Here is a 26368-nt window from a genome sequence, read left to right as displayed (position 1 = left end):
ATCGTAAGAACGCGCGTAAAATGCACGTGAATAATTTTCTTTGCGCATACGGTCATACATGCAACTTTATCTGAATAATGTACTCCATTTCTAATGTTATTGCAGATTAAAACTTTAATCTCGGTTTAACTTACTTTTTCTAATTCTTAGAACTAGAAAAAGATGTAAGGTAAGTTGAACTGAAATTAAAGTCAGTTCTAAGAATCAGAAAAAATAATTAATCTACATTGACAGAAATGGACACGAGTCCTGAATCGCGACGATGGCGGCGCTTACATAAAACATCTAATTGCCTTGTGAATAAGCAATGTTGTATCGCGCATCGGGCATTGTCAGCCGTAATAGAATACGCGAAATGCCATTAAAGCGGATCCCAGGTCGCGGTCATTATTTGACGTCTCTGTTTGTTTTCCCTCTTGCATCCGCAATGAAGCGCAATATGCATATATCACGATTGTTGCGAGGAAACGCAAGGACGAAATACACTGCGTAGCATATAGGGGCGTGTTTAGAGCGAAGGGGGAGAAAGGGAATCGAGAGTTCTTTCTCTTTTTATGTATACACGTATAGTCGAATATATTTTTTATATTTGAAGAAAATGGGACCGCGTCGAACGTAAGATGTGTTAAGTCGATGTGAAAGGCTTGTCGCTTTTTTCCATCGAATTTTTTTATCGGACGCGGCGCTTGAAAAACCAAGTGCGCAGATTGTTCGACGTCTTATATGTAGACTAATTTGCAGATCGTGTCGATAAAGCGCGGGATTGAACGACGGCTCGAGTTATCGACTCGTTCTCTCCGCTCTCCTTCCCTCTCTCGCTCGCTCGCTCTCGCTATCGGCTATACATCACCGATTCTGCGCATAATGCGAACAGAGAGAGGGAAAATCGAGGTAAAGCCGTAAAGCCATGTTCAATTCGGAGCTCGGATCGGAGCCAGATGGCCCCGCATTCTCGGAGCACGCATACTCGCATAACTAATACGCTCGCGTCAATTGTCAATTTTTGACAATTCGCGATTCACGATCGAACGCTCGATAGACGTGTATAGCCAAGAGAGAATTCCATTATAGAAATCCGGGGTTAACGGAGCGCTAATTTGCATCGACCCCCGCCGGTTTAACCGGCCTAGAATTAAACGTTTTTCTTTCACATACGCCGCGCTGTGTGTAACGCACCGAGGCGGACTGGCGGAGGCGGAGAAGCGGGCATATAAAGTGGATATGTCACGTTAATATTAGAACGACCGTGGGTGGGGCGCGATTATTAAAAATTTACACGTATCAGCGATCGATCAGTCCTCTCGAAGAGCCGAGGAAGAGTGAGAACGAGGACGAGAGAAAGAGAGAGAGAAAGAGCGAAGAGGTCAATCGGCGGATGCGGAGCGCGATAACGACTGATAACAACGTTCGATCTCAAACGTCATCAGTCACGGCCGGCCGCGCTCTGAAAAAAATCCCGGACGTTCCAGCGGCGCGCTCAACCGTCCATTAAATCAAATAACTATATCAAACGCCACGAGAGTGATCGCGGACGTGGACCGAAAGAAGATCGAGAGAGCAGTCGCCGTCGGCGAGATACAACGTGGGATCGCGTCGCGCGGCGACACCGTCGGCTCCTCCCCGGTCTCTTTCTACAGTTGCTGAATTCCCACCGGCGCGGCGCGGCAGGAAAAGACTCCTCTTTTGCTCCAAAATTGCTCCTCTTTTCCTACAGTTTCTACATCCTCCTACGCGTGCAGCGTGGCGCGCGTCACGTTGCCGCGCGACTCGCCTCAACGCGGCACTCGCGGCGCGCAGCAGTTGCGTTGCAGTCGCGACGCGATTGGGATCGCGCGCGTGCGCATTCTCTCTCTTTCTCTCTTCGTTTCGTTCGCTGCTGACTGCTCCAGAAACCGCGACACCGGGCGACTACCAGCTGAGTGCCAGCGACAGCAGCGACTACCGCGCGCTGGTAGATCGATGGTGTGCGAGATCGTCCGTACGCGACCGTCGTATCATCTTGTCCGGCCTCGTTGCGGCGAGCCGCAGCAGCCGGAAGTCTACTCGGCAGTCGGCCCCAGGTCCCAGGCGGGAGTGTGATCGGTGACGGCGTGCCGCGCCGGCACGTCGCGATGTCGCGTCTCCCCGCTCGCGTCCCGCCGCCGTCGGCCGTCGTGCCGCGCTAATTGCCTACGCTCCGCCGCATACGTTCGCATTTCGCCGCCGCGATGGACTGACACGTCTGTCGTGTCGAACGACAGAGACGAGGAGACGAGGTGAGTCGCCGCGATGGACGCGCGCCTCGCGTAACAGTTGTGCCTTGTGCCTTGTGCCGAGACCAGGGTGACCAGGTAAACACGCATCGCTCCGATCGCTCGTTCCTCACGCGCGCGTTGTTTCTCGCGATTTGTTATTCTCCGTCAACTGTCTAGCTGTCTTAAAGCTATCCATTCGACCGCGGACCTTCCCTCCACTTCCCTCTCCCTGGCTGCGCCGCGACCGACGCGTTCGTCGGCTTCGACGCGGAAGGTATGTAACGCGTGTCCTTGTGGCAGATCGAAGCGTCGCACGATACGGACTGTCGATCCCCTGGATCTACGATGAGTTCGCAGCCGATCGTGGTGCCCGGCGGCGAGACGCAACGTCTTCAGCCGGAGGCTCAGTCTATGCCGGCAGGTTCAACTGACAGCTTCAAGACCATGACACCGCCGAACGTCAGCCGATCCCTCAGCCGTAAGTGTGCCACTTTATGTCACTTTATCATTTATTGTATTACATATACGTGTTCTATATAATCTATGTATCTTGGCGAGAGAACACGTCACACCTGCAATAACGCCAAGATGTAAACAATTTGATTATTGTAAGGTGCCTGTAATGATGTTGATTGTTATTCGTGTGTCTGTCACTTGTTGTTTGACATAGATAAAATGTAATTAGTTTATAAGAAATTTTTATTAAAATTTTGAAACAGTTATGAACTGCGTTCAGGCCTAAAAATATGAGATTGGGAGAGCAATAAAAATATGAAATTAAGAAAGCTGTGTTTCATAATTGTATATACGAGTGCGCACAAGTACTGTGTGCGTATTTCTTCAAGAGATTCATGAGTTTTATCCAACTATTTCAAGCACCTGGCCATTGACGTTTGAACTATATCAATTAAGAATAATATAGAGATATAATTGCGGCATGTTTTTGCAGATCTCTTTCCTGTTGTTAGTGTTCTAAGGTTCAATTGATTTATGTAACGCTCTCGCAAATTACGTACAACTTTTTTACATTTACATAACATCTGTATTTATACACACGGATCAGGATATTTAGATTTGTGTTAGTTTGTTATTTATAAGCGCACGGGTTTTTCGAAAATGTATTTATTTTCGGGTTTTCCCAAAATATTTCGGCCATTTAAAAGGATCCCTTAATTGGGAAAGATAACAGTGATGTACATTGAATACAATTCAATACCTTCAACACAGTGAAACGCATTTTACAATATAACATAACACAGTTTTATTGGAAGAATATTTATATATTGCTTGCGTGTGTCTCCGTTTTGTGACGTATTTCATATGTGAAACTGTATACATAGTAATCTTGACAATGAAGAATATGTCAGGTGTGCAGCTGTGGCAGCTTATTAATATGAATGAAATGCATACTGTAGCACGTCCGACTGTTGGAAAAATGGAAATCAATACTTGAGAGTGTAACAAACCATTCTCATATTATAGCAGGAATCCCTACTGCTATAAGCACCGTAGTTTGTTGTGGATAATAACTCGTGCTTTACGACCCACTTTTCCACTTGGTTTTGTCCTGAAATGTACAATGAGGACGATGTATATGATTTTACGTGGACTACTGTAAATCCCTGGGATGAAATGCAAAGGTTCACTTGCGGTCCTAGATAACATCTTCCACATGACAAGTCTCTTTATTCTAAAAAACATTTTGCCGTTACCATATACAAAACACGATACACATGTATAAAATAACAGGAAAAGAAATGTAGCGTTGAAGGAAACTATGTTTAAAAGCTCTGCAAATGTGTCTATATAGATTACTCTAGATCATCTTTACTAATAACACACTGTAATGATTTGTAAAATACACTGTGATACTTCTTCTTGAGACATTGGTTGAAACAATGTTATTACAAGATGGTGTATTATATTGTTTTGCGGACAATGTTTTGTTCTGTTTTGTAAATATATGTCGTTGTAATATAATTTGCTTGGCTGCATGTAGCAATACAGGGTTTAAAGCATGTATTCTCTATCGTGCATGTATAAATTAAGCGTGCATATTCTCTTTTTTTTTTAGCATACATAAGTATATACAACGAAGTAGACAAACATGCAATATCTCTCATTCAACTGCAGGCAATCATGCGTTTTTTTTTTGCAACCGTCATTTCGTCCATCACACAAAGGACAATGATATATTGCGACGTTTCTTCTATTTCTGTATGTTAATCTTACCTGTTTGTAACGTAGAAAAATATAAAATTCTGGCTGTCTACCGTTGACCGATCGAATAGTTCTCTGAGAGACGGTTTCTATTATTTTAATGTGACGTAAGATGCGATAATGAATATTGAGTGCAATTGAATAAGTGCTAAATATGTAGAACCAGCGGATCGACAACCTCGAAGAAGCAGCATCCAAGCACAGTCTACACCGTTACCTAAACTTCCATCAACTGAGTCCCTTTCAACAAGCATAAATATTATCACCGGTGCACCTCCAGTTTCTACAGGTATAAACCTAGAAATATTTTAGAAAATAATACGTCGTTGATATAGTTTGGAATTAACTCTGAACAGTTGCGAGCAGCTTCCCAAATTTGATTAGTATTATATACTTTTATTTTTGCAGTATATAGATACGTATACGCTAGAAAAGCTTCTCTGAAATCACGTATGGCTTACATAGCTCTTTTCTAAACGTTTGTGTTTGTGTTTCGTTTTATATGCAATTTTCTTTACAAATTTTGAGCTTTTTTTTGTATATAGCAATATCATTTAATGCTTATTATCTGAACTTTACATGCTTGTAAAATAAGCTTTGGATACGAAAAAAAAAGATTTATTTTATTATAGCTTAGTTGATTATAATGATTATCATTGATATAAGAGAGTGCATACACACTGACCTGATTATATAACTCAGTGTAGTAATGTAATAATATAAAAATGTTTATGTCTCATTGTATTGTACGAGCTGTTTCATAAGGTTTGCGTCAAATTCAATTATACTTTTATAGACTGGGTGGTATTTATTTTTGCAGGAAAAACATTGCATGCTGCCTTCCAAAATTTGATTTTTAGTATTAAATATCTCTTTGTGTAAAGTAGTGGATATTTCTTTTTAAGCATGATTTTTGTTGCGATATATCTAATTGGTTTGCATCTTTGAAAGTTTGATCAAAATTTTTTATGTTTGAATAATTATACTTAAATCCGGTCTGAATTGTAAAAATAAAAATTTAATTTAATCTAATTAATTGTTCAAACGTATTAGCGAGATTTGATACAAATCTTTACTGCATATTATGCATATACATTATACATGTGTTAACGTAATAACAGATACGATTTAATACAATAATTTTTCGAAAATTTGATTTTTATGTCATGTGGTTTATTTTGTACGGTTGAAGTTCTAAATGTATATATATTAAGTCAGGAAATGTGTATATTTAAACAGAATAAGAATGGATAATTTAATATATATATATATATATAACGCATTTGTGATATACTCGTAATACAAATCAAGATAATTTTTATGCAAAATTTGTTATGCATTATTAAATATTATTCACTCTGTATTTTTTTGTGAAACATATTTTATAAATCTTAAATATGTGAAACGTACAAAGTAAAATATTGATTAATTAAGTTACCTGTTAAGAGAAAGAAATACTGAATAAATTGAATATTAACTGATTATTCTCGAATTACAACAATAGATTATCTTGATTTGTTCACTTATGGCGTAGAAAACGTAATGTCTGTGTTACTTTGTAGTATTCTAATTAGATGAATGCGTGATTATGTAGGATTTCATTTACATAAGACTAATATGGAATAACATATTATATATATTTGCTTTTCTTTTATTATAGAGAGAGTGTTGTAATTTTTATTTATTTTTACAATGTATAAATATGCATTATTTCTTTCTAAAAATATAATATTTGGGTTTTGTCTTATTCTTTATTTTAAATCATTTAGTAATGCGATTAAGTTTGGTTTTATGATAAGAAGCATTGACTTGTCCGTTTGTCAAAAATTATATCTATAAATTGTAAGTATATTAATAAAATAAAAATATGCAGTATATGAAATATGTAATTTTACATATACCAGATACATTGCGTGTTAAAACTAATATAGTACTAATCTCATTTTTAAATGTTTATTCAGATTGTTTATGAATACCAAATATCAAAGTATTTATGATAACAAAGTATTTATAACAGTGTTAAAAAAAGAACTTTTTTAACATTTAGGTGTACTAAAATTTCTAGAGACTAAACTCTGCGTACACATTCTATTTCGGCACCTAATTATGACCGTGCAAAGTATAATTACACAAAATTATGTATGTTATAGGGATCTCTGCAGTTGGCGAAAGTAGTCAGAAAATGGATAATTTATCAGACAAGGTAAATAATTCTCTATTTTTGAGGTACAAATTTTGCTTATTAAGACATTTGTACCTAGAAAATCAATATGTCGAAAACAGATTTTGCAAAGTGTCTATACTGCAAGTTTCGTTGGCCGGAAGATTACAGATTTGACTTAGGATTTATATTCAAAATTATATAAATTTTTTTAAGTTACTCTTTTTGAACTGTAATCAATAAAAAGATTTTATTCTCTTTCATTTATTTAAAAAAACCTATTTTTTTCTTCTGGGTTACATTTATTATTTTGCATTTTTATTATTTGAAATAATATGATTTATTTTAATTTGAATATGCATTTTTAACAAATAACATTTTTATGGTATTTTTAGTCGTTGGATTCCTGCAAATTAACGCGAAAGGAATCGTATAAGGCTCAGAGAAAGAATTATCGAATGGAAAAGAAAAGAGTAGCCAACGAACTTTTAAGTTCTTTCAAAGATCCAACCGTTATTGTTATGACTGATTGGTTAAAAGTTCGCGGCACATTGAAAAGTTGGACCAAGTTATGGTGTATTCTGAAACCTGGATTATTGCTGCTGTACAAAAGTCCAAAAACAAAGGTTCGTATTTGCATCCCTTCTTTTTCAACTGCGCCCTCCTTACTTTTAAGGTATCTACGATTTTATATATTTATTACAGAGTAATCACTGGGTAGGAACGGTACTACTCAATACGTGTCAAGTTATAGAACGTCCGAGTAAGAAAGATGGATTTTGTTTTAAATTATTTCATCCTTTGGAGCAATCTATATGGGCCCCTCGAGGACCAGAAAAAGAAGCTATTGGTATGTATCTGCATCATTATGTATATTCTACATATACTGCATGTAGTAATTTTTTTTTACATTATATTAATAGATAATATCTATAATCTAATGTATAATAATAGATATATATAGATATAATAGATAATATTTTAGTTATAAACAAATTAATATCTGCCAGGTGCTGTTGTACAACCTTTGCCAACATCTTACCTAATCTTTCGAGCACCGTCCCAAGCGGCAGGCAAATGTTGGTTGGACGCTCTTGAATTGTCGTTACGCTGTTCTTCGTTAATAGTGCGCTCGACAAGCGCATTACCGCGTCCTTTACCACACGATACAACCACCACTCATGAAACTCAATGGAGCGAGGCTGATTATGAAAAGCACTTTGATGATCATGGTCAGTATCATTGACATAGCTCTTCCTAACTATATTTAAAAGATAGTTAAATGTAATTTGCAATAAGAGTGGAATATCTTGTATTTAAATGAAACTTATTGGAATTTTATTTTATGGAATAAAATTTCCAACAATATAATAGCGCGTATAGCAGGGTTTTCTAAGTTTTCCGCATGTTTCTTCACCCATGAATTAATTAACTCGAAGTCAATTATTGCATAATAAAAATATTCTTGGACTCTATTATCTATTTTTTAATATATTTTTAATACTTTATAAATTATTAGTATCTCGTTATTAATACTATTAAAAGAAATATCTATTCTATATTGGATTTGGAGAACATTTAGTACATATACAGTTATATCAATTTTTATACACAATTATATTTTATTGTGGATGATTGCTGTACAAAACGCAAACTATTTTGTTCATTAAACTATTTTGTTATGATTAAAATATAAACCTACATAATAAATATAAATATAACAACTTTATTAATACTTGAATATAACACATTTATTACGTATTGAAATTTTTATATATATAAAACAAAAGAAGATAAGTAAGCAATCGATATTTTTGATAGAATAGTATAAATAGAGAATTGGGTTTATAAAAGTATTTAATAATTAGATAAGTATGTTGTACAAGAAGTGCAATCTGTGAATGATGCATGGTGATTTGTCAATTTGCACCCCTATTGATGAAAGTAATTAGTTACAAATTACTTTTCTATCAGTTTTACATAACCACAAACAAAAATCGCGCGAAAAAATTAATACATTTTAATAACATATAGAATTTTCTATACAGCGTTATAATAATAAGTATCAATATAATTTAAAAACTTTTTTCATCCACATATATTACCATACAAAAATAATGGATAACATCTTTTCCATTTGTGCCATACGAGTTTAATGTAACTTTTTTCATTATTTTTGTCTGAAAATATCGTCCCCCAACGAACTTCATTATTCAATAAACTTTAATAACTAATTCTATGATAAAGCGTCGATTAATTTTTTTAATGAGATTTTGATGGCTGATCATATTTTACTGCTGTTTTAATTTTGAACATTAAATGTCACAATGATTAAGACCAAAATAGCATTAAAGTTTGATTCTTTGAAGATAATGAACATTAAGTAAGAAATAAAATGTCGATATCTGTTGCATCTTTAATTTGCGAAAACTTATTTTCGAGTTGTTTAATTCAGAAATTCATTGGCGTTACAACAAAAATAATTTACAAACTATTCAAGGAATCTACTATTAAAATTTCATAGATTCGTATTGGAAAAATTTCACAGATTTGTATTTAATGTAGTATATACTTTTATATTTCTATACGTGTCTATCTTAAAATCTTGAAATTTTGTAAAAAATCAATGTAATTTTACAATTAGATGTTTAAATTTATAAATTGCATTAATAATAATTGTTTGCCGTTTTCTCTTTCTATTGTTATCCTGCTTCGTACACCAGCAGTATATTTAAGTCGCTATGCCCCAAGAACGCCTACGACACCTCAAAGACGCTTGTTATCTTGCCCGCAACCACTCTCACCCACTGTAACTCGCGATTTCAGAAGCGTTTGTCCCTCACCAACCCCAATGTTTCAACATCTTTATCATGCAATCACATATTGGGAAAAACTCTTGCCTGACCGATCTCTCACACCTGGCACTGATCAAGAAAACGTTGCGTCTTCGATTCCCAATGAGGAACCAGATAGTAGCGATAATCAGCCATCTGGTTCTTCATGTTTTACCTCTGCACCTCACCCACCAATTTCCCCAGCACGTCGCATGACTATTCCTTCTGTACATGTCTTAGAGTATGATACCCGTCAAGTAGTAACGCTAGATCCTGTGTACACCTCGCGTACAGACCTGGACGATATTAGTCAGCCGGAGAATGGAGTAGCAGCTGATGCTGAAATCAGTGCCTCGGACAGCGAATCTGAGGCATCGGCTAAGGAAGATCAATCGACGGAGCCAATCACTGAAACACCATACGTAGCTAATGAAAATGAAGTTCTTGGAACAGTAAGTATAAACTCTGCACAGCACAATTTTTAATTAGAAATATTTATAAATAAACAAATATTTATAACAAGATATTTGTAATTCATCGCATTCTTCACAGTTTCTTTTTCCCTAAATCATTTTAATTTTATCATGAATATATAGTATAATGTTACATATTTTGCAATTATTTCTCGTAATACTCTATCGTTATTAATTAATAGGCTGGTGAAGTCGTTGCGGAACTGCAAGAAGAGCAGAAGTCTTTGATATGGTTCTTAATGAAACAAGTTCGTCCTGGCATGGATCTATCTAAAGTTGTATTGCCAACTTTTATTCTGGAGTCACGTTCATTTTTGGAAAAACTGGCCGATTCGTATTATCACGCTGATTTATTGTCCCAGTTAGTAAAACGTAGTAGTATATCTATATCGTGATTTTTGTTTGGATATATTAATTAACCATAATGTCTTTATTTTATTTTATTTTACAGAGCAGTGTTGGAAGATGATGCATTTACACGTATGAAAGCCGTAGTGAAATGGTACTTGTCGGGATTTTATAAGAAACCACAAGGCTTGAAAAAGCCGTACAATCCGCTTTTGGGTGAAACATTCCGCTGCTATTGGCAACATCCCAATGGATCAAGAACATTCTATTTAGCCGAACAAGTAATGACCTAGAAGTTATTACACTAACAATATTAGATTTTGTCTACATTGCCATAATATTGCTGAAATTCTTCATTTTAACTTCAATAACAGATTTCCGTAGACTAATTTAAAATTAATATGCAGCCAATTATCAATTTTTTTAAATATATTAGTATTATATTTTATCTTAACGTATATGTCTTAATATTTTTACTAGCTGTCGCATCATCCACCCATCTCAGGATTTTATGTGACAAATCGCCAAGATGGATTTACTATTAGCGCTACGATTATTGCAAAATCTAAATTTTATGGTGAGTAAGTAATTTGTTTACTACATGAGATAATAATATTAATACTTCTGGGAGTCGATTCTGTATCTCGGGACGAGGTGAAAATTACAAAAGTGAGGAAATTCACTAGAGAACCTACAATTTCATTTGTCGAAATCTAGTAAACTTGTTCACTTTTGTAATTTTCACCTCGTCTCTCAAAATACAGAATCGACCTCCTGTCTGATACTTATAGCGTTACCTAATAATACATATGTCAAACTTTTACAGGAAATTCCACTTCTGCAGTTTTGGATGGCATTGCTGTATTAACAATGCTACCGAGAGGTGAAGATTATACAATGACAATTCCTTATGCACATTGCAAAGGCATTCTTATGGGAACGTTGTCTATGGAACTCGGTGGAAAAGTCAACATAATATGTGAGAAAACCGGCTATCAAACTGAATTAGAATTTAAACTTAAGGTAACAAATAGCATATTTTGCTGCTTTTGCATAATTACCAAAATTCTTAATAAAATCGCGATTTAAAAGCTGATAGATCTTAATGATTTTTTACGTTATAATAATGTTTAATTATGTTAATTTGAATAAAAATAATGTCAATTTAATTAAAAATATGATAATATTTTTAGCCGTTTCTTGGCGGTGCGGAATTAATGAACCAAGTTGTGGGACGAATACGCTTAGGAAAGGAAACTTTAGCTACTATTTCGGGATATTGGGATGGATTGATTTTAATAACGGACAAGCGGACAGGAGTAAGATAAACTTGAATCTTAATTGATGATTTTAGACAACCATCAATATAATATAATATTAATATAATATTTTATTTCGTAGCAAGAAAATGTCTTCTTTAATCCAACTCCGGAAATACGCAAAAAAAGATTGAAGAAATTTACCGTTCCTATGGAATATCAGGGGCCGTGGGAAAGCGAAAAATTGTGGTACGCTGTTACACAAGCTATTAATAGCGATGATCAAGTTGCAGCTACTGAGGCTAAAACTCGACTTGAGGAAGCACAAAGAGAACGCGCTAAAGAGCGAAAGCATCTAGGACAAGAATGGATTCCAAAATATTTCGTTCAAGTACGATATAAATCGCTTTTATATTTGATATTTATTAATTATTTATCTGCATATATATTTATATTTGCAAAGTAATTTCTAATTTTTTCTGTTACCATTAGGACATCATAACTGGAAATTGGGTGTATCGGCATGCTGACATAAGACCATGGGATCCGAGAAACGATGTAGTACAATATGAAGAAAATTATGTAGTGCGCACAAAGACCAGGCATAAAACACCTATTATGCGTACTGGTAGTATTGTTTCTACTGACCCACAATCACAGGTACAGCGACGTAAGATATAGTTTGCACTGTGCATGCTGTTCTAACATTTGTACACATTTCTATAAGTAATAATTATTTTAATCGCTTTAAGTGTCTATTTTCTACTTTGTCCGGCAGTACTACTAAACAACTGCATGTTGTACTACTTTACTTTATTCTATTTGCTACCTATGGATCTCAATAGATTGTATACAGTTCTGATATTTTTAATAAACTTGTATCGCTTGACTTGTAATTTACTTTGACGTGTAACATTAATTGCATTATTATTATATTTATTAATCAACTTAATTCTTTGGAATCATTTGTTAGTTTTAAGATTCCATTACGTAATCGCGTAAACTGTATAAATTTAAAATTATTATACATTCAAAATAAGGTATAATATCTAATTTTCTATATTCAAATTTTTATAATTTTGAATGTCGTATGTGTATTGTCATCTTTCTGAAGCAGAAGTTTGCACATATCACAAAATATGTTGCCTTCATTAGAGAAGAAGTGTAATATAAAAGATACTATTACAATTTAAAAAAAAGAAAAAAAATAAACTTGTAATCTAGCATAAATAAACAATAAAAACAAAAAATTATGCATGCTAACAGAAAAATGTTTTTACTATTTATTGCTGTGTATTTTTTTATATTATTAACAAATCAAAATCTCTTATCTCTTTTTATTGACACGATATATCTAAATGTAAAATAAAGAGAGAGGCAAATTATTTTAATTTACTGTTATTTGCGCTTTAATTAACACATACGTTTACTATAATCCAGAAAACATTTGTTTAAATAGTTTGAGTACTAAACAGCTTCTTAGCAAAAAAAGTCAAGACATAGCTTTCAAAAATTAATTTAAAAAATTTCTAGCTAGATCTCAAACTTAGGAAACATTAATGTTAGCACCTTATATTAACCTCGGATGAAACTTTTAAAATATCTCATTTGTGCATATTTAAATTCGATTGTGCATATTTAGATTCGATTAATTATATAAATTACAAAATCATTGCAGATTCCATTATTACAAGCTGAATCACGTTCCTCCTTATCAGTCCTCAAATCTTCTAAGAGGCAGCTATCAAATAACATGCCTTTGACAGAGACTCACGATTCTGGAAGCTCATCTGCAGAGGCACATACCGATTCTAGTCAATCTTTAGGAAAACGAAGACGGTCAACTGCTAGGTAAGAATATTAAAATATAAAAAAAGCATCGTGAGTTATTAACTTTATAGTAATGCGCGCAAAATTTATAATCGATGATAATACATAATTAAATATATTTATTTTAGGTTAATTGACATAATGAAAGAAGTAGAGCATCAAATGATGGAACATGGTGAGAAATTGAATCGTATACAGCAGATTGTAGAACAAGTTGTGAGGAAGCAAAGAGAATCTGGTGAACAGCATCATAACATAAATATGTTCAAGAGCTTTGTGGATACTATACTTATTATTGTTATCGTTTTTTCCGTGCAATATTTTGTAAACGTATGGAATAACAATCCTACTAAGGGTTAAGGGATTTAGTAAGATTGTTCTCCATATCTTTTGTGTTATACTCATTTTTTTTAACTATATGTATCACTCGTTTTCCTATTCCCTAAAATTCTTGCAGCGTGGTGTCGGTACTTCATGATCATGGTGAAGTGGATCATTTCGCAGAAAAGAAATATAATGATATAATTTTTATTCCAAACACGATATATTTGACGCATTCTCTTTTATATAGAAATAAGATATAAAAAGATTAAAAGTAAATATATATATATATATATATATATATATATATATATATATATATATTAGAGAGGAGTTCTATATGTTAGATCCAGTGCAATGGTATTTTGTTATAGTTGCAGAAGTAAGAAAATTCAAGTACAGGAACTAACAATCTATATGAGCTTATACTGTATATAGGGCTTAAGTATAATACTGTAAGAGCTATAACAGTTCTCGAATTACTAATGTAATTTTTATTGCAACCAGCCAGTACCAAATTGTAATATAATCACGTAATTGTTGTAAAAATATTGTTCAGATGTTACTTTCGCAGCTAATTTATTATAAATCCCGCTATATTTAAATCTGTATTGATATATGATATAATAGCATATTGTAATTTGATTCTGATGTGATATCAAATTTATAATAATCTATATTAAGCTGTTTCATTTATATTTTTAAATCGATTACTTTTGTTACGACTATCAATTAATTTGTGTCGAAATATTCTACGTAATATTGATACAAATTTTCTCTAAAACTTCGGTATAGAAAGCTTATGATACTTTATATTTTATTTACCTCTAAGCTTGTCATGTGATATCTCGATAATGTAACAATAGTATCAGACTTGTACATATATAAAAGAATCTATCCAATTCGCTTGACATTACACCGGATACAACACAATTTTTTTTAAATCAATAAATAAGCATATTTATGTAATTTTTGGAAACTTAAATTTCAATAAAATAGTATAGTTTAATAAATTATTCTGTGACATGTAGTTACCTAATTATGTAGTTACAAATTACGCGCGGATGAATTATTTAAAAATTATAAAACGTGTAATAAGTGTAATAACTCGCCAAAAAGCTTTTTGGTATATTAATTTATAATAGTACTTTTTAATTAATTGTATTAAAAAATAGTTTTTTATCTGGTCATTGTCCATCCACATATTTTTTTGTTATAATGATGTGTTTTTGGCTGTAATTTGTTCTTGGATTATAAAGAGAAAGAAGCAAAGCTTTTCTTAATATATTTATCTAAGCTATTGTCTCTATCTCTATCTCTAAGCTAATCAATTAATATCAATAATATATACACAAAGGAAAATACGTATGTTAAAATCCAAACTAAACGCGCATGTAAATTTCTATGTGTAATATAACTAAAATTGACCTTTTCGAAGAGCGGAGACTATCATTTTAGTCAATTTGTCACAATAATACTATTGTAGTCACAATTTGTTAAAAATAAATTACTGGTTTTATATATTTTTTGACAGAAAGTTACAATTTGGTAAGAATTTTAAGAATGTTATATACGTGACTTATTTTATATATTAAATATGATTTTATTACAAATAAAAATTTTTCTTTTCATATTTTATAAAAAAAATAGTTTCTTTTGTGCATAGTTTCTAACTTAAATCACTATCTCATTCTACGTTGAAAGTGTTACATTCTTATAAAACAGATATATTTTGCAAAGTATACAAAAGAGATTTATTAATATATACTGATAACATTATTTACAATTATGAGAGGAAAATATAAATATGTATAGAAATGTACTTGTTATTCTGTAATCAATGTAATATATGTAATTTAACAAAAGGAACATATATTGGCCAGAAACATCCTAAACATCTTAATTTATAACGTTATTCTTCTAAAAGTTTATGAAAAAAATAACACTTATTATTGCAAAGTGAAACTTGGACAGAATTTATTCTTTACGTTGAGATTTATGTGAACTTTAAATAACAGTGCATTTCTCTTAATGTTGCATTATATGTATATATATGTATAAGTACATTTTATTTATTTAAGACTGATATTACTATATCATTGGGTAATAAATAAATAAAATATTCATACGAAGTTTGACATCATTATAACATCTTCCTTCAGTCTTAAATACTATTTTCTGCAATAGAATAGCTTCGTGTTTTATGAATTCTATTATTTTATAATTTCCCTGATTTTATATAATACAAAAAAAAAAAAACAAATCTATTCATGCGCAGTACGAATTGCCAATTACGTCCAATCAACAAAAATTATGTCGTCTAATTGTCAAAATTACTTGTATCAAAATAATATACAGTCAAACCAAACTAACATCAAACCAATATTACTAATAACATTGATACATCGAAGACTGTAAGTTCAAATATTACAAAATTATTTGTGTGCGCTTAATGATATATGTCAATGACTTTCTTTAATCTAATGATGAATTTTTACATTCGTCAAGAATTTTGCCAGGAAAAAACATTTTGTTAATAAAAGATTTTATTATAAATCTTATTTGTCCATATTTACATTACAACTCTGATTATAATATATATGTCCATATTTTTATTATAACAAGCAGATATAACTCTTTTCCTTATTTTTTTTACACATAGCACTACCGATTAGAATAAAATCAAAATGTTATAACAGAGTACATTTCGCATTCAGATGGAGAAGATCCCAATAACGCCGCAAATGCTACGTATAGCCGTGAAAGATTTACAAAAATTTCAATTATTTGTAAAATCAAATAACTTAAGGGATCATATACAAAGACATTATCCTGTTGAAACTGATTTCAAAGCTCTCGAGCAGGAATTACAGGAGAAATTGAAATATGCTGTTTGCGTTGGATTGCTTGCTAAACAGGGAGACGACCAATATTATATACCAACTTTACGAGAAGAGGCTAATTCTGTTAAAACAGCGATCAGCGCATTTTGGGAGATTTACACAAACGTAATATGTGATCTCACGTTGATCTCTTTTACACCAATCTTTGTACTGTGCAAAAAAATCCTTTTATTTAATTTATTTAGAACAATCAGTTGCCTAATATGAGGAAGAAAAGGCCAGGTGGCAAAAGATTACTAACGTATCAGAAACGAAGAGATTACGTGAATTCCTCTAAGAAAGAAGAAACTGATAGTGATGAAGATTTAGATTTTCTTTAATCTAAGAATCGTGACTCTTAAACATCAATGTTACAATATAACTGTAAATCTTTTTAGACATGTTTCTATGTGACATCCTATGCAATACAAATTCTTTATATATATATATGTATAAATGAATATATAACATACAAATTTATATAATACATGATTTGTAGAGACACAATTGTACTCAGTTTAATTATATACAATAAAAAGCTTAATGCTGCATGGCTCCAAGCACAGAAAAAGGATTATTTGCATCGTAGAAGGATCCTTCTTCGCTGGTGCTTTCGCACATTTTTTCTTCTTCACAATTTTCTTCGTGTGTAGCTTTCTTCTTTTCATATCTTTTTGTTTTTTGCTTTTTACACTTATTGGCTTTCCACGCCAGTGCAGTATCAAGCAAAGGTTTGACTTTTGATAAAAGTACGTTAAATAAACGCGACAAACTCGGGGAATCTTGCAACATTAAATTGATGTAAACTTCAACGTCGTCACGTTTTTTAAAATTGCTACATAAATTGTACAATAATGTACCATTGAACACAGTAGCAACCTTGGTTGGTTCATATGGATATCCCAATAATGCGTTTAAGTTTAGAATATGCCTCAAGCAATTTTGAAACTCTGCAAAACCATGAACAATTGTAATATTGAATTTTTTCGGTTGCGTATACAGTTTCTGATCTACTTCGAAATTAGATACGAAGAATGCAGCTGCAAGTAAGCAGTCATCAGGATTAACCTCGTGAATTGCATTTGCAAGTGTAGTATTATTTGAGTATTGTGGCCGATAGTTTGTCGTTTTTCTTTGGTGTCGAATATTGTCCACAGTTTTATTAAATCTCTGACAGAATTTGCTCAGGATTCTATATAAGCCTATATGGTAATCGATTATGTTAAATAACAAAGCGAATAATAAAGCATATACGTGACAATTGAATTTAGACGGTTCCTGTTGTTGACCTATCCAGTACTTCATGGTTGCAATATACAACATCAAACTCGATGGAATTTCGTTTATGTAACTTGCATTAGAGATCGTCAAAGCGGTATTTATAATTTCTCTTCGAGTAACAATGGATAATTCTCTCAAGTTGAGTAAAGAAGGTAGTTCGCAACCAAACATATTATTGCTGTACTCCAATTGATAACGCTTTATCCCCTTATTCTCGTCTCTGGTTATATATTCCATGTTGGTTTTCCTTCCTTTGACTCCTGATATCAACAATCCATAAATAACACCTATAATTTTTAAACTTATATGAATAGATGAAACTTGGGAGGGATCTTCAATCTGCGTAGGACAAACATATAACTTTCTTATTATTAAATCTATGAAATAGGAAGAAAATCTGCACTGTTTGAATTCATGAATAAACCACTTAGGCAAATTGTCAACCAGAGACTCATTAGAGACCAACTCTCTCTCTTCAAGTATGCTTGCTATTTCTTTGTCTTCCGTTTCCTCCTCATCGCTCAGTTGCGTCTCATTGGTCTTTTCATCGATATACGTCAAATTATATATATCACCTTCAAATTTGTACATTTTGAACATATTCTGCATGCTTGCCTTCGAAAAAACTTCTGCAGGAAAACCTAGCGTATGTAGCACGCTCAGTGGTGCATTGATATAACCGTTTATTACCATTTCTATCGTATTCAATACGCGTTTGCGTTCTTGTTTCCGCAATCTACTCAGTACCCCTATTACGGCTTCATTTAAATTGCGTCTTCGTAGCCATTGGAACGTGCCGTTTATACGCCGTTGTTGTTCATTGTTGAATCTCCTTTTGTCCATTTGTGGCAAATGACGAAAGAAGTTTTTAAACATGTGTTGCTTTACATAGTCATTCCCCAATAATACTGCTGCTAAGAACAACAAAGACTGATTCAATCCGTAGTAAACCCGGAAGAGTTTCTCAACGCGATAAATTTTGCAACGTTTCATGTAACCTCCGCCTATCGGGTTACGCACTACGTCATGTTCCAGCGTATTGAACGGTATGTATAAAGATCCGTAAATATAGAAATCAGAGTCGTAGCTCAATACAGGACAGTTGAGAATGCGTGCTATCGCAGCTATGGTATTGTCTGCTTCAAATATGCACTGTGCGTATCTGATGCCTCTCTCATTCATCACATCTTTGAAGACCTCTTTTAAAAGCAGCGGAAGGAATTTAGTTCTATGCTGAGAAGACAAGGTATATTTTAACGCGATCTCATTCTTCTGTTTAGTTCGAGACACAATGGTCTTCAGCTTCTTGTCTTCGCAGCCACCGTCAATCAAAACTAACGGGGTGACCTTGCAAATTAAGAGTTTATCGAAAAAATCTCTCACGCATTGCGCATACTTGTCGTAATCGCCACCGAAAGCGCAATTGCATTTCACGTGCCACATGTATAATTGACAACATATATTATTGCCGTCGATTACTAAATAACTGTCGTGTAGCGCGTAAGGTTCAAGGTAGCGCTCCGAATCATTCGATATGTACGTTGTTAAACCAGGAATCCCCATTCTGATAGTCAATTTTCTTTAAAAGCTTTATTTAATATCCACACGAGTTTCTGTAACAAAATTATTAAACAACGATATTTCTGGCATTTCTACAAGCTTCTTTTTACTGCTTTATATAGGCTGCGGTCCACTTTACGCTACAAATACTTCGGAGCGTTCTTCTTCTCCTTCTTTCTTCATTAAAAGAAAAGAGAAAAGGAATGCTTCGAAGCATTTGTAGTGTCACGTTGACCATAATTTCCTTATTTCTGTTGATTTATCACTTACATTGTGTTTGTGATTAAGCCTAACCTCAATGTGTCCGTTTTTAGCGTTATGACTAAATGAAGTCGAAAGTCATAGTCAATTTCGTCAGGAAGATTAATAAAGTGATTTGGAAGTGAACATGGTTTAAGAATCTTTTGCGCGAGATAATCCAAGGACCGAGTTAAAAGCACTTTCCTATTCCATAGCCAGTTGGAGTAACCTAACCCCCAAAAAAAGTTTTTAACGTTACATTTTTTTCGTTGAATTATACGCAGTTGTTACTTCCAGTAAAGTTTCTTCTACTTACTTTAACATTTCCTTAATTTATTATCATTGCTACTTCTTCAAGTAATATTATAATATATCAGAATAAACTATAGGCTTGTATACATCTTTATAAACCTCATAAATGGAATATAGCATGAACGCCATGAACCAAATACAAAGAGAAGCCATTAAGAGGGGGGCGACGAGGTAAAAAATGCCATGTTCTTATTTGATATCTTTCAGACTTGTTTCACTAGTCTAGCATGGGACAAATCATTATTTAATATAATTATCTAGTATAGTTCATTATCAAGAATAGCTACTCCAAAATTAAAAAAATTTTTAGAATGTAAAGCTAATTATGTTAAATATACATATACAGGACTAGAGAGATAAGGATAAAGTATATAATGATAATGTAATGTATTTAATTTAATAGAAATTCGTAATTAAATTTAATATAAATTTGTACATAAAGAGACTAAATATTTACATAAATATATTTTATTTTACCGAAAAGTGGTACATTTATTTCTGTTCAAACGAATTCCGAACATGGAAAGTTGTTTGTTAGATCAATCTAGCGCTATGTCTCCGTGTTAATTATAAATTTGCTGAAAAGAAAAAGTGTATGAATTATGTCAAATTATTTCTTGAGAATTTGTGTTACTACAAGATCATATGTATGATTACTAGAAAATTCCAATTCTCACACAATTGCTTATTTAAATAGAAAATATAAAAAAGATTAAGAAAATCCTTTCTTCCTTTCCTCTTTTTCTTTCCTTTCATCAAATATTAATGAAAAAATTTCGTGGACTAATAATTAGCAGCGTACAACAAATCTTGCCGCATAAAGTGATTGTAGCTAAACTTCAAGTATTCAAATTAATGTGCATATTTTCTCATTTGACTCTATATAACTTTTTGTACCATGGTTATTCGCGCGTGCCCGATCTCTTTCGTCCCATAAAGTGAGTCCGTCGCATGCGCAAATCTTCTTCGTATTTTGAAATAATCCAGATGATCTAGCTATAATGCCACAAGCCAACCTGTAGGAGGAATTTAATGTAAACTAATTAAATAAGACACAGTCAACCATCAAGCTTGATGCAATAATAATCATTCCGTATACCTAGCTCCACTATTCCCATTTATCTTAGATTCTGGACTGTCGCCTCTTCCAAGATCGTCTGGATCCTTGGTAAAAACGAGAGATCTGCCAATAATGTCAGGTATCTTAAGAAATTTGTCTATCCTCCAAAACGTAGCTCTGCCAGCAGCGTCTGCTAGGACATTACCAAGATCACCGACATGCTGCAATTGCAGGCAACAGTGACATCGTTAAAATATACCATGAGATCTAAGAAATCTGACGTTTTTATATTTACCCTCTTGGACAAATCATCCTCGGGTCCACCGTGTGGTGAATTATTTGGGTTAAAATGTTCGCCTACGCTGCAATAAAAATAAAATTTGTACTCTAAGCGTCAAGTATTTTGCTTTTGCGAGCTCCTGTGACTCACCTGTCACAGCCGTTAGATATATCACCGCACTCGTGTATGTGCATACCGTGCTCGCCCGGAGTTAAACCGTCAATCGTACCGTCTATGATACATCCCTCTGGAGTTTCTGCAAATCTTATTACCCCTCTGATCTGATTGCTCACGCTGTATCCTGAGTTTCCACCCAGCATTGACACAGCGCTTAATCCATCTGCAAAAGATAAGTGTCTAATTTTAACAATCACAAGTAGTTATGTGTATCATTAATTCTACCATATGTGCATGTATAAAAACATTCAATATAGAATATAAAAATATTCAAAATAAGCTTTTCAGTCTTCTAGATACGAGTTATTTTTCCATAACTCCTTTTTTTCTTTCCAACAGTTCTAAAAATACTGTGTCTTCAGAAATCGTGAATGAAACAGGCAAGTTGATTGTAATACACATGAAAACAGCATAGCAAAATTTGTTTAAACCTCCGAATCCCTTCAACACTGCCTGTCTTCCAGTCCTTTCGATTCTTTCCTGTATGACGGAGTAAGGTAGACTTGTCTCAAGGGTGACCGCGCCGCGTTCTAACGATATGTCGACATTCCGGATGCCATCCAGATCCGCCAGACTCTTGGAAATTGCATTGACGCATTTCTCACATGTCATATGTACCGCAAACTCGATCTGCAGAATTAACGTAACATTACAGATTTGACAATATTTTATTTCCTCTCTCCCGATTTGTCAGTGACGAGTATAAAAGTAATTGCTCACCTTCGCTGAAGCCATTTGCGTATACGCTTGTATCAACGTGATAAAGCAATTTTTTTATACATGCCGGTCTTATATGCGTCGCACACCGGCGAGTGCTCCTATCTTTCATTTATTTATTTTTTTTTCTTAATTTATTACTAACAGTCTGGCCAATTTTCCAGCAGCAGGGTTTCCAACAGTTTCTTAGTTCTTTGGCACCTCCTCCATCGTTCTCGCATCTTTTTTCCTCTCGCGGGTTAATCAAATTGCAAAATGTGCAAAATTGCTCGCAGCAAAACTTTTATGCAATTATATATATAATTTCGTCGTTCCTTTCTTAGCCTAATCTTTCTTTCCAATATTAAGCAAAAATGGACTATTCTGTCGACGTTAACGAATATCAAAATATCGCTTGATTAGTCGACAATTAAATTAATCAGAGTTTGGTCGAAATCATCCTAATTCAACCGGCAGAATTCTTTACGGCAAAACTTTTACGCAACTATACAATTGTCATTCTCAATCCACGTAAGTATAAATATCATAATATATTATCAGTATAAATAGTATAACTAATATTGCTTGGATCAGGTAGTCGCTAATTGAATTAATCGACATTCGCCGTCAAATATAAAATTTGTAAAATCGGACTGCGAGAGAATGGCGCCCTTAATTCGTATTCGCGCCATTCGCGGTTCTCCATAACTTCCGGAAGGACCGGAAAAGAGGCGAGTTCGCGTGCCCGCCGTTGGTAGCGCTGCTCTCCCAAGCCTTCTGTTTTTCGCGGAAGCTGTCCGATCTCTCGTGTCACCCAACCCCCGAAACTGGATGCACTTCGCGAGGTAATTGACGATAATTACCACACGCGTCAGTTACGTTACGGCAAAAAATACGCTGCACGCACGACTGGTTTGTGGTTAGACATACATATATACATAGACATACATATATATATACGTGTGTACATAACACGCGGGTTGAGAGCTTGAAAAAAAAAAATAGATTTCTGCGCTGTCCCCGGCGGTCCCGCGCGAATGATCTCGTGCCTCGGACACCGCGGGAGCACGCTCGGGAAATACGACGGAGATGGACGTACCAGGGTTTAAGGTATTTCCAGGTAACTCGCCGCGATAGCGTGACGTGACGGAGGATTATCCCCCTCGGAGAGTAGTGCCCCGGTCCCATTCTCGGTGAAGTCTGCTCCAACGTCCTGACGACTCGTGAGTTGTCGCTTCGAAAATGTCCGTGACCTTCGCGCAACGCGGCAGGCCACCTCCGAATCCTAGCCAGATACAAAAGGTAAAGAAGCTGACTGTGGCTTCGCTAAAAAAAAGAAAAGGAGTAGCGTAACTGTGTACATGTGTGTGTTTGTCACGTTTTTCTAGATGCTCGATGAGAATAGCCAACTTATACAGATGATTCAGGAGTATCAGAACAAGGGCAAGGCACAGGAATGCATACAGTGAGTGATCGATGTAGCGATTATGCGTCTCTCGGTGTTTCTCAGTTGATTATGATTAGAAAATGTTTCTTGCGAAGTGATTTTATCCAGCAAGAATTAATTATTTTTGTTATTATGAAGATACAGCCTTAATTTCGCATACCGGAGTTATTTTTTTCAGCTGTACATACCAGAGACGAGTATCAAAGAGGATTATTTTCTCGATACGTTAGGCAACTTTTGTCAAGTCAGTTAGTAAACCTGTTAAATTTAATTTTTAGGTACCAACAAATGTTACATCGCAACTTGGTGTATCTGGCGTCTATCGCTGATGTAAACCAGAATCTTCAGAATTTATTGCCTGTAAGTAATAGATCTCATGGGATAATAAACGCAGTTGAAGTATATTATAGATTCAACCAAATTATTGTTAAACGAAATTTTCACATACACGTGCACGATTTAATTAGCTATCTTTTTGTTTCAAGGTACCTCAAGGTATTCCCAATGGTCCTCAGCATGGGATGATGAGCCCACAAGGGCTTCCAAGTGGTCCGGGTGGTGCAGCTGGTCCCGGAGGAGAAATGCCGCCAAATACGCAACCAACAATGCCAATGTCGACATTCAATCAAGGCCAACCAATGGCACAAGGTTATCGTGGACCTGTGATGCCTGGACAAGGACCTGCGATAAATAGTACGTTATACTCTAATTTAAATTTTTTTATTAATAAAAACCTTATTTTTATTCTAATTTAAAATTATATTAACTGATAATTACATGTTAATTTAATATGAGGTATAATCATAACTCTTTTAGCTCTGGCCATAGATTATTACCAGACATTTCAATCTTTTAAAATTTATAGGGCCTCCAACCGCACCGGGTCCGCAGCAGTATAGAGGTCCACAAGGTTATCCTCAGCAACCTTCTCAACAAGGTTATCCTGCTCAATATACTGGTCAGAATCCTGCCTCGAACTACCAAGGTCCACAAGGATCCGCGTACACTCCCGGTCAACCAAATCAGTACGGACCGCCGAACGCTTCTCAGCAGCAAGGATATAGTGCAGCGACGCAGCCAAATTATGGTCCTCCAACTACGGTGAACAGTTACGGTCCACAACCAGGTGGTTATCCGCCACCGGGCACGCCTCAACCACCTTCCGGATATGGGCCACCACCGCCAAATCAGCAAGGCTATCCGCCTTCGAATGCCTCGCAGCAGAATTTCTCATCAGGTAGTCAACAACAACAACCAGGACAATACGGCAGTCCTAGTCCACAACCAAATTATCAGCAGCCTCCGTCCCAAGCGCCACCTCAAAACGCGTACGGTGCTGGACAGCCCGGAAATTATCCCCCTCCTTCCTCGCAGACATACGCGAACAATGTACCACCGCAAAATTACCCACCACCTCCGACAACTAGCGCGACTCAGCCCCCGCAACCTGGATCTCAGCAAAACGCGGGTCCCCAGCCCACGTATGTTAGCCAACCGAGTCCAGGTCCTGGCGCGACGCAGTACGGTCCCACCTCTACATCTCCGCCATTTAGCACTTCCTCCGCGAGCGGCAATACTTACGCCCAAAGCAGTCAGCCGACAAGCACACCGTCTGCCTCGACGCAGACGTATCCGCCGAATAGCGGTCCGCCACCGACGTCGCAGGGCGGAAGCTATGCACCCCCGGTGCCGCCGGCCCCCTCTGGATATCCCGTTCATCAAACACCACATCCGACATCGCACCCCCCGCATCCACCGCCACCGCATCAGTCACCACATCAACCACCGCACGCCCCGCATCAGCCACCTCACCAGCCAACTCATCAGTCATCCCATCAACCACCCTCGCATCAATCACCACACCAGCCACCGCAACAATCTCAGCAACAGTCGCAAACAGCTCCGCAGACACAACAGCAACCGTCTCAGAGTCCAGCTCCGAGTGGATTTCAGCCGCCGTCTGGTCCACCGCAGGGTCCCGCCCCACCACCAGGCCCTCAACAACAACCTGGTTACGGACCCACTACGACGCAAACATATGTGCCACCGACTCCAGGAGGGCAACCACAGGTATTGTTCGAGTAATCTATATTTGGCTATATTGGACATAGTTTTAGATTTATTAGTTGTTTCGTGGCAATTGTGTAATATAATTTTTTTACAGTTTTTATAATTTTATTCAGTTTTCTTTATGTAGAAAAAGAAAACTTTATTTTCCTTCTTAAATTATTTATGTTTGAAACGTTTGTGAAAAATTATGTAATATGCAAGTATGAGCAGCTAATTAAAACATCGAGTACATTTACGTGAATTCATTATTGACGTATTGAAAATTGAGAGCATCTTGAATTAATAGATTTACAGTCCGCATCCGCCACAAGGGGGACAACACTATGGACATCCTCAGTATCCTCCTCAAAGTTACCCTCCACCGCCAGCAGGACAAGGATATCCACAGTATCCGCCACGACCACCTGGTGGACACATGCCTCCTCCACCTGGACCACAAGGACCACCACCACCTAATCAATACGGAGGTTACGGTTATCAGCCACCCACACAATAAAATACATCAGTAACTCCCAGATTTACGTAAAGTTTAGATTGATACGGATATCAAGAATAATTTTGTTTATGTTTTTAATTACTTTATTATGTATTTTTTTTATGTTAATAATGTACTTTCATCGCATAGTGTAAATTCACAATATTTATCTAGACATTGTGAATATCCATGTTAATATTCATGTTAA

At 35.3% G+C, this 26368-nt stretch overlaps 4 protein-coding genes across 9 annotated transcripts; 3 read left to right on the top strand and 1 right to left on the bottom strand.

The window, feature by feature from the left end:
• Window positions 1–1795: 1795 nt before the first annotated feature.
• LOC112461343 (oxysterol-binding protein-related protein 8) lies at window positions 1796–13946 on the top strand. 3 transcript variants are annotated; one of them, XM_025026554.1, is made up of 17 exons: window positions 1796–2255; window positions 2535–2712; window positions 4615–4743; window positions 6605–6657; window positions 7011–7241; window positions 7321–7465; window positions 7626–7847; window positions 9690–9901; window positions 10105–10283; window positions 10374–10551; window positions 10751–10847; window positions 11097–11293; window positions 11464–11589; window positions 11672–11920; window positions 12022–12189; window positions 13208–13380; window positions 13488–13946. In XM_025026554.1, exons 2-17 carry the CDS (start codon window positions 2580–2582, stop codon window positions 13717–13719), a joined length of 2724 nt encoding a protein of 907 aa, XP_024882322.1. In that variant the 5' UTR covers window positions 1796–2255; window positions 2535–2579; the 3' UTR covers window positions 13720–13946. The 3 variants fall into 3 exon arrangements, with proteins under 3 accessions (XP_024882322.1, XP_024882325.1, XP_024882324.1); XM_025026556.1 differs by having other exon boundaries at window positions 1797–2255; window positions 9744–9901; XM_025026557.1 differs by lacking the exon at window positions 4615–4743.
• A 2350-nt stretch (window positions 13947–16296) lies between these two features.
• Window positions 16297–17078, top strand: LOC112461345. The gene has a single exon (XM_025026558.1). The coding sequence runs from the start codon at window positions 16398–16400 to the stop codon at window positions 16788–16790; it is 393 nt and encodes a 130-aa protein (XP_024882326.1). The 5' UTR covers window positions 16297–16397; the 3' UTR covers window positions 16791–17078.
• A 5-nt stretch (window positions 17079–17083) lies between these two features.
• LOC112461346 (protein asteroid-like) lies at window positions 17084–22305 on the bottom strand. The gene is made up of 8 exons (XM_025026559.1): window positions 22193–22305; window positions 21904–22102; window positions 21446–21635; window positions 21311–21377; window positions 21055–21236; window positions 20853–20971; window positions 19993–19994; window positions 17084–19361 (listed from the first exon to the last, which is right to left on the bottom strand). Exons 1-8 carry the CDS (start codon window positions 22205–22207, stop codon window positions 17103–17105), a joined length of 3033 nt encoding a protein of 1010 aa, XP_024882327.1. The 5' UTR covers window positions 22208–22305; the 3' UTR covers window positions 17084–17102.
• A 691-nt stretch (window positions 22306–22996) lies between these two features.
• On the top strand, window positions 22997–26348 carry LOC112461337 (basic salivary proline-rich protein 2-like). 4 transcript variants are annotated; one of them, XM_025026545.1, is made up of 7 exons: window positions 22997–23087; window positions 23174–23470; window positions 23557–23633; window positions 23894–23975; window positions 24101–24308; window positions 24481–25685; window positions 25972–26348. In XM_025026545.1, the coding sequence occupies exons 2-7, from the start codon at window positions 23411–23413 to the stop codon at window positions 26179–26181; spliced, it is 1842 nt and encodes a 613-aa protein (XP_024882313.1). In that variant the 5' UTR covers window positions 22997–23087; window positions 23174–23410; the 3' UTR covers window positions 26182–26348. The 4 variants fall into 4 exon arrangements, with proteins under 4 accessions (XP_024882313.1, XP_024882315.1, XP_024882314.1 ...); XM_025026547.1 differs by having other exon boundaries at window positions 23002–23080; window positions 23289–23470; XM_025026546.1 differs by having other exon boundaries at window positions 23011–23080.
• Window positions 26349–26368: the final 20 nt, after the last annotated feature.

The sequence above is a fragment of the Temnothorax curvispinosus genome, unplaced genomic scaffold (assembly GCF_003070985.1).
Source record: "Temnothorax curvispinosus isolate PA1 unplaced genomic scaffold, ASM307098v1 QBEX01011278.1, whole genome shotgun sequence".
NCBI lineage: Eukaryota > Metazoa > Arthropoda > Insecta > Hymenoptera > Formicidae > Temnothorax > Temnothorax curvispinosus.
The sequence above is the reverse complement of the archived record's forward strand: the minus strand, read 5'-3'. Positions and strand labels throughout refer to the sequence as shown.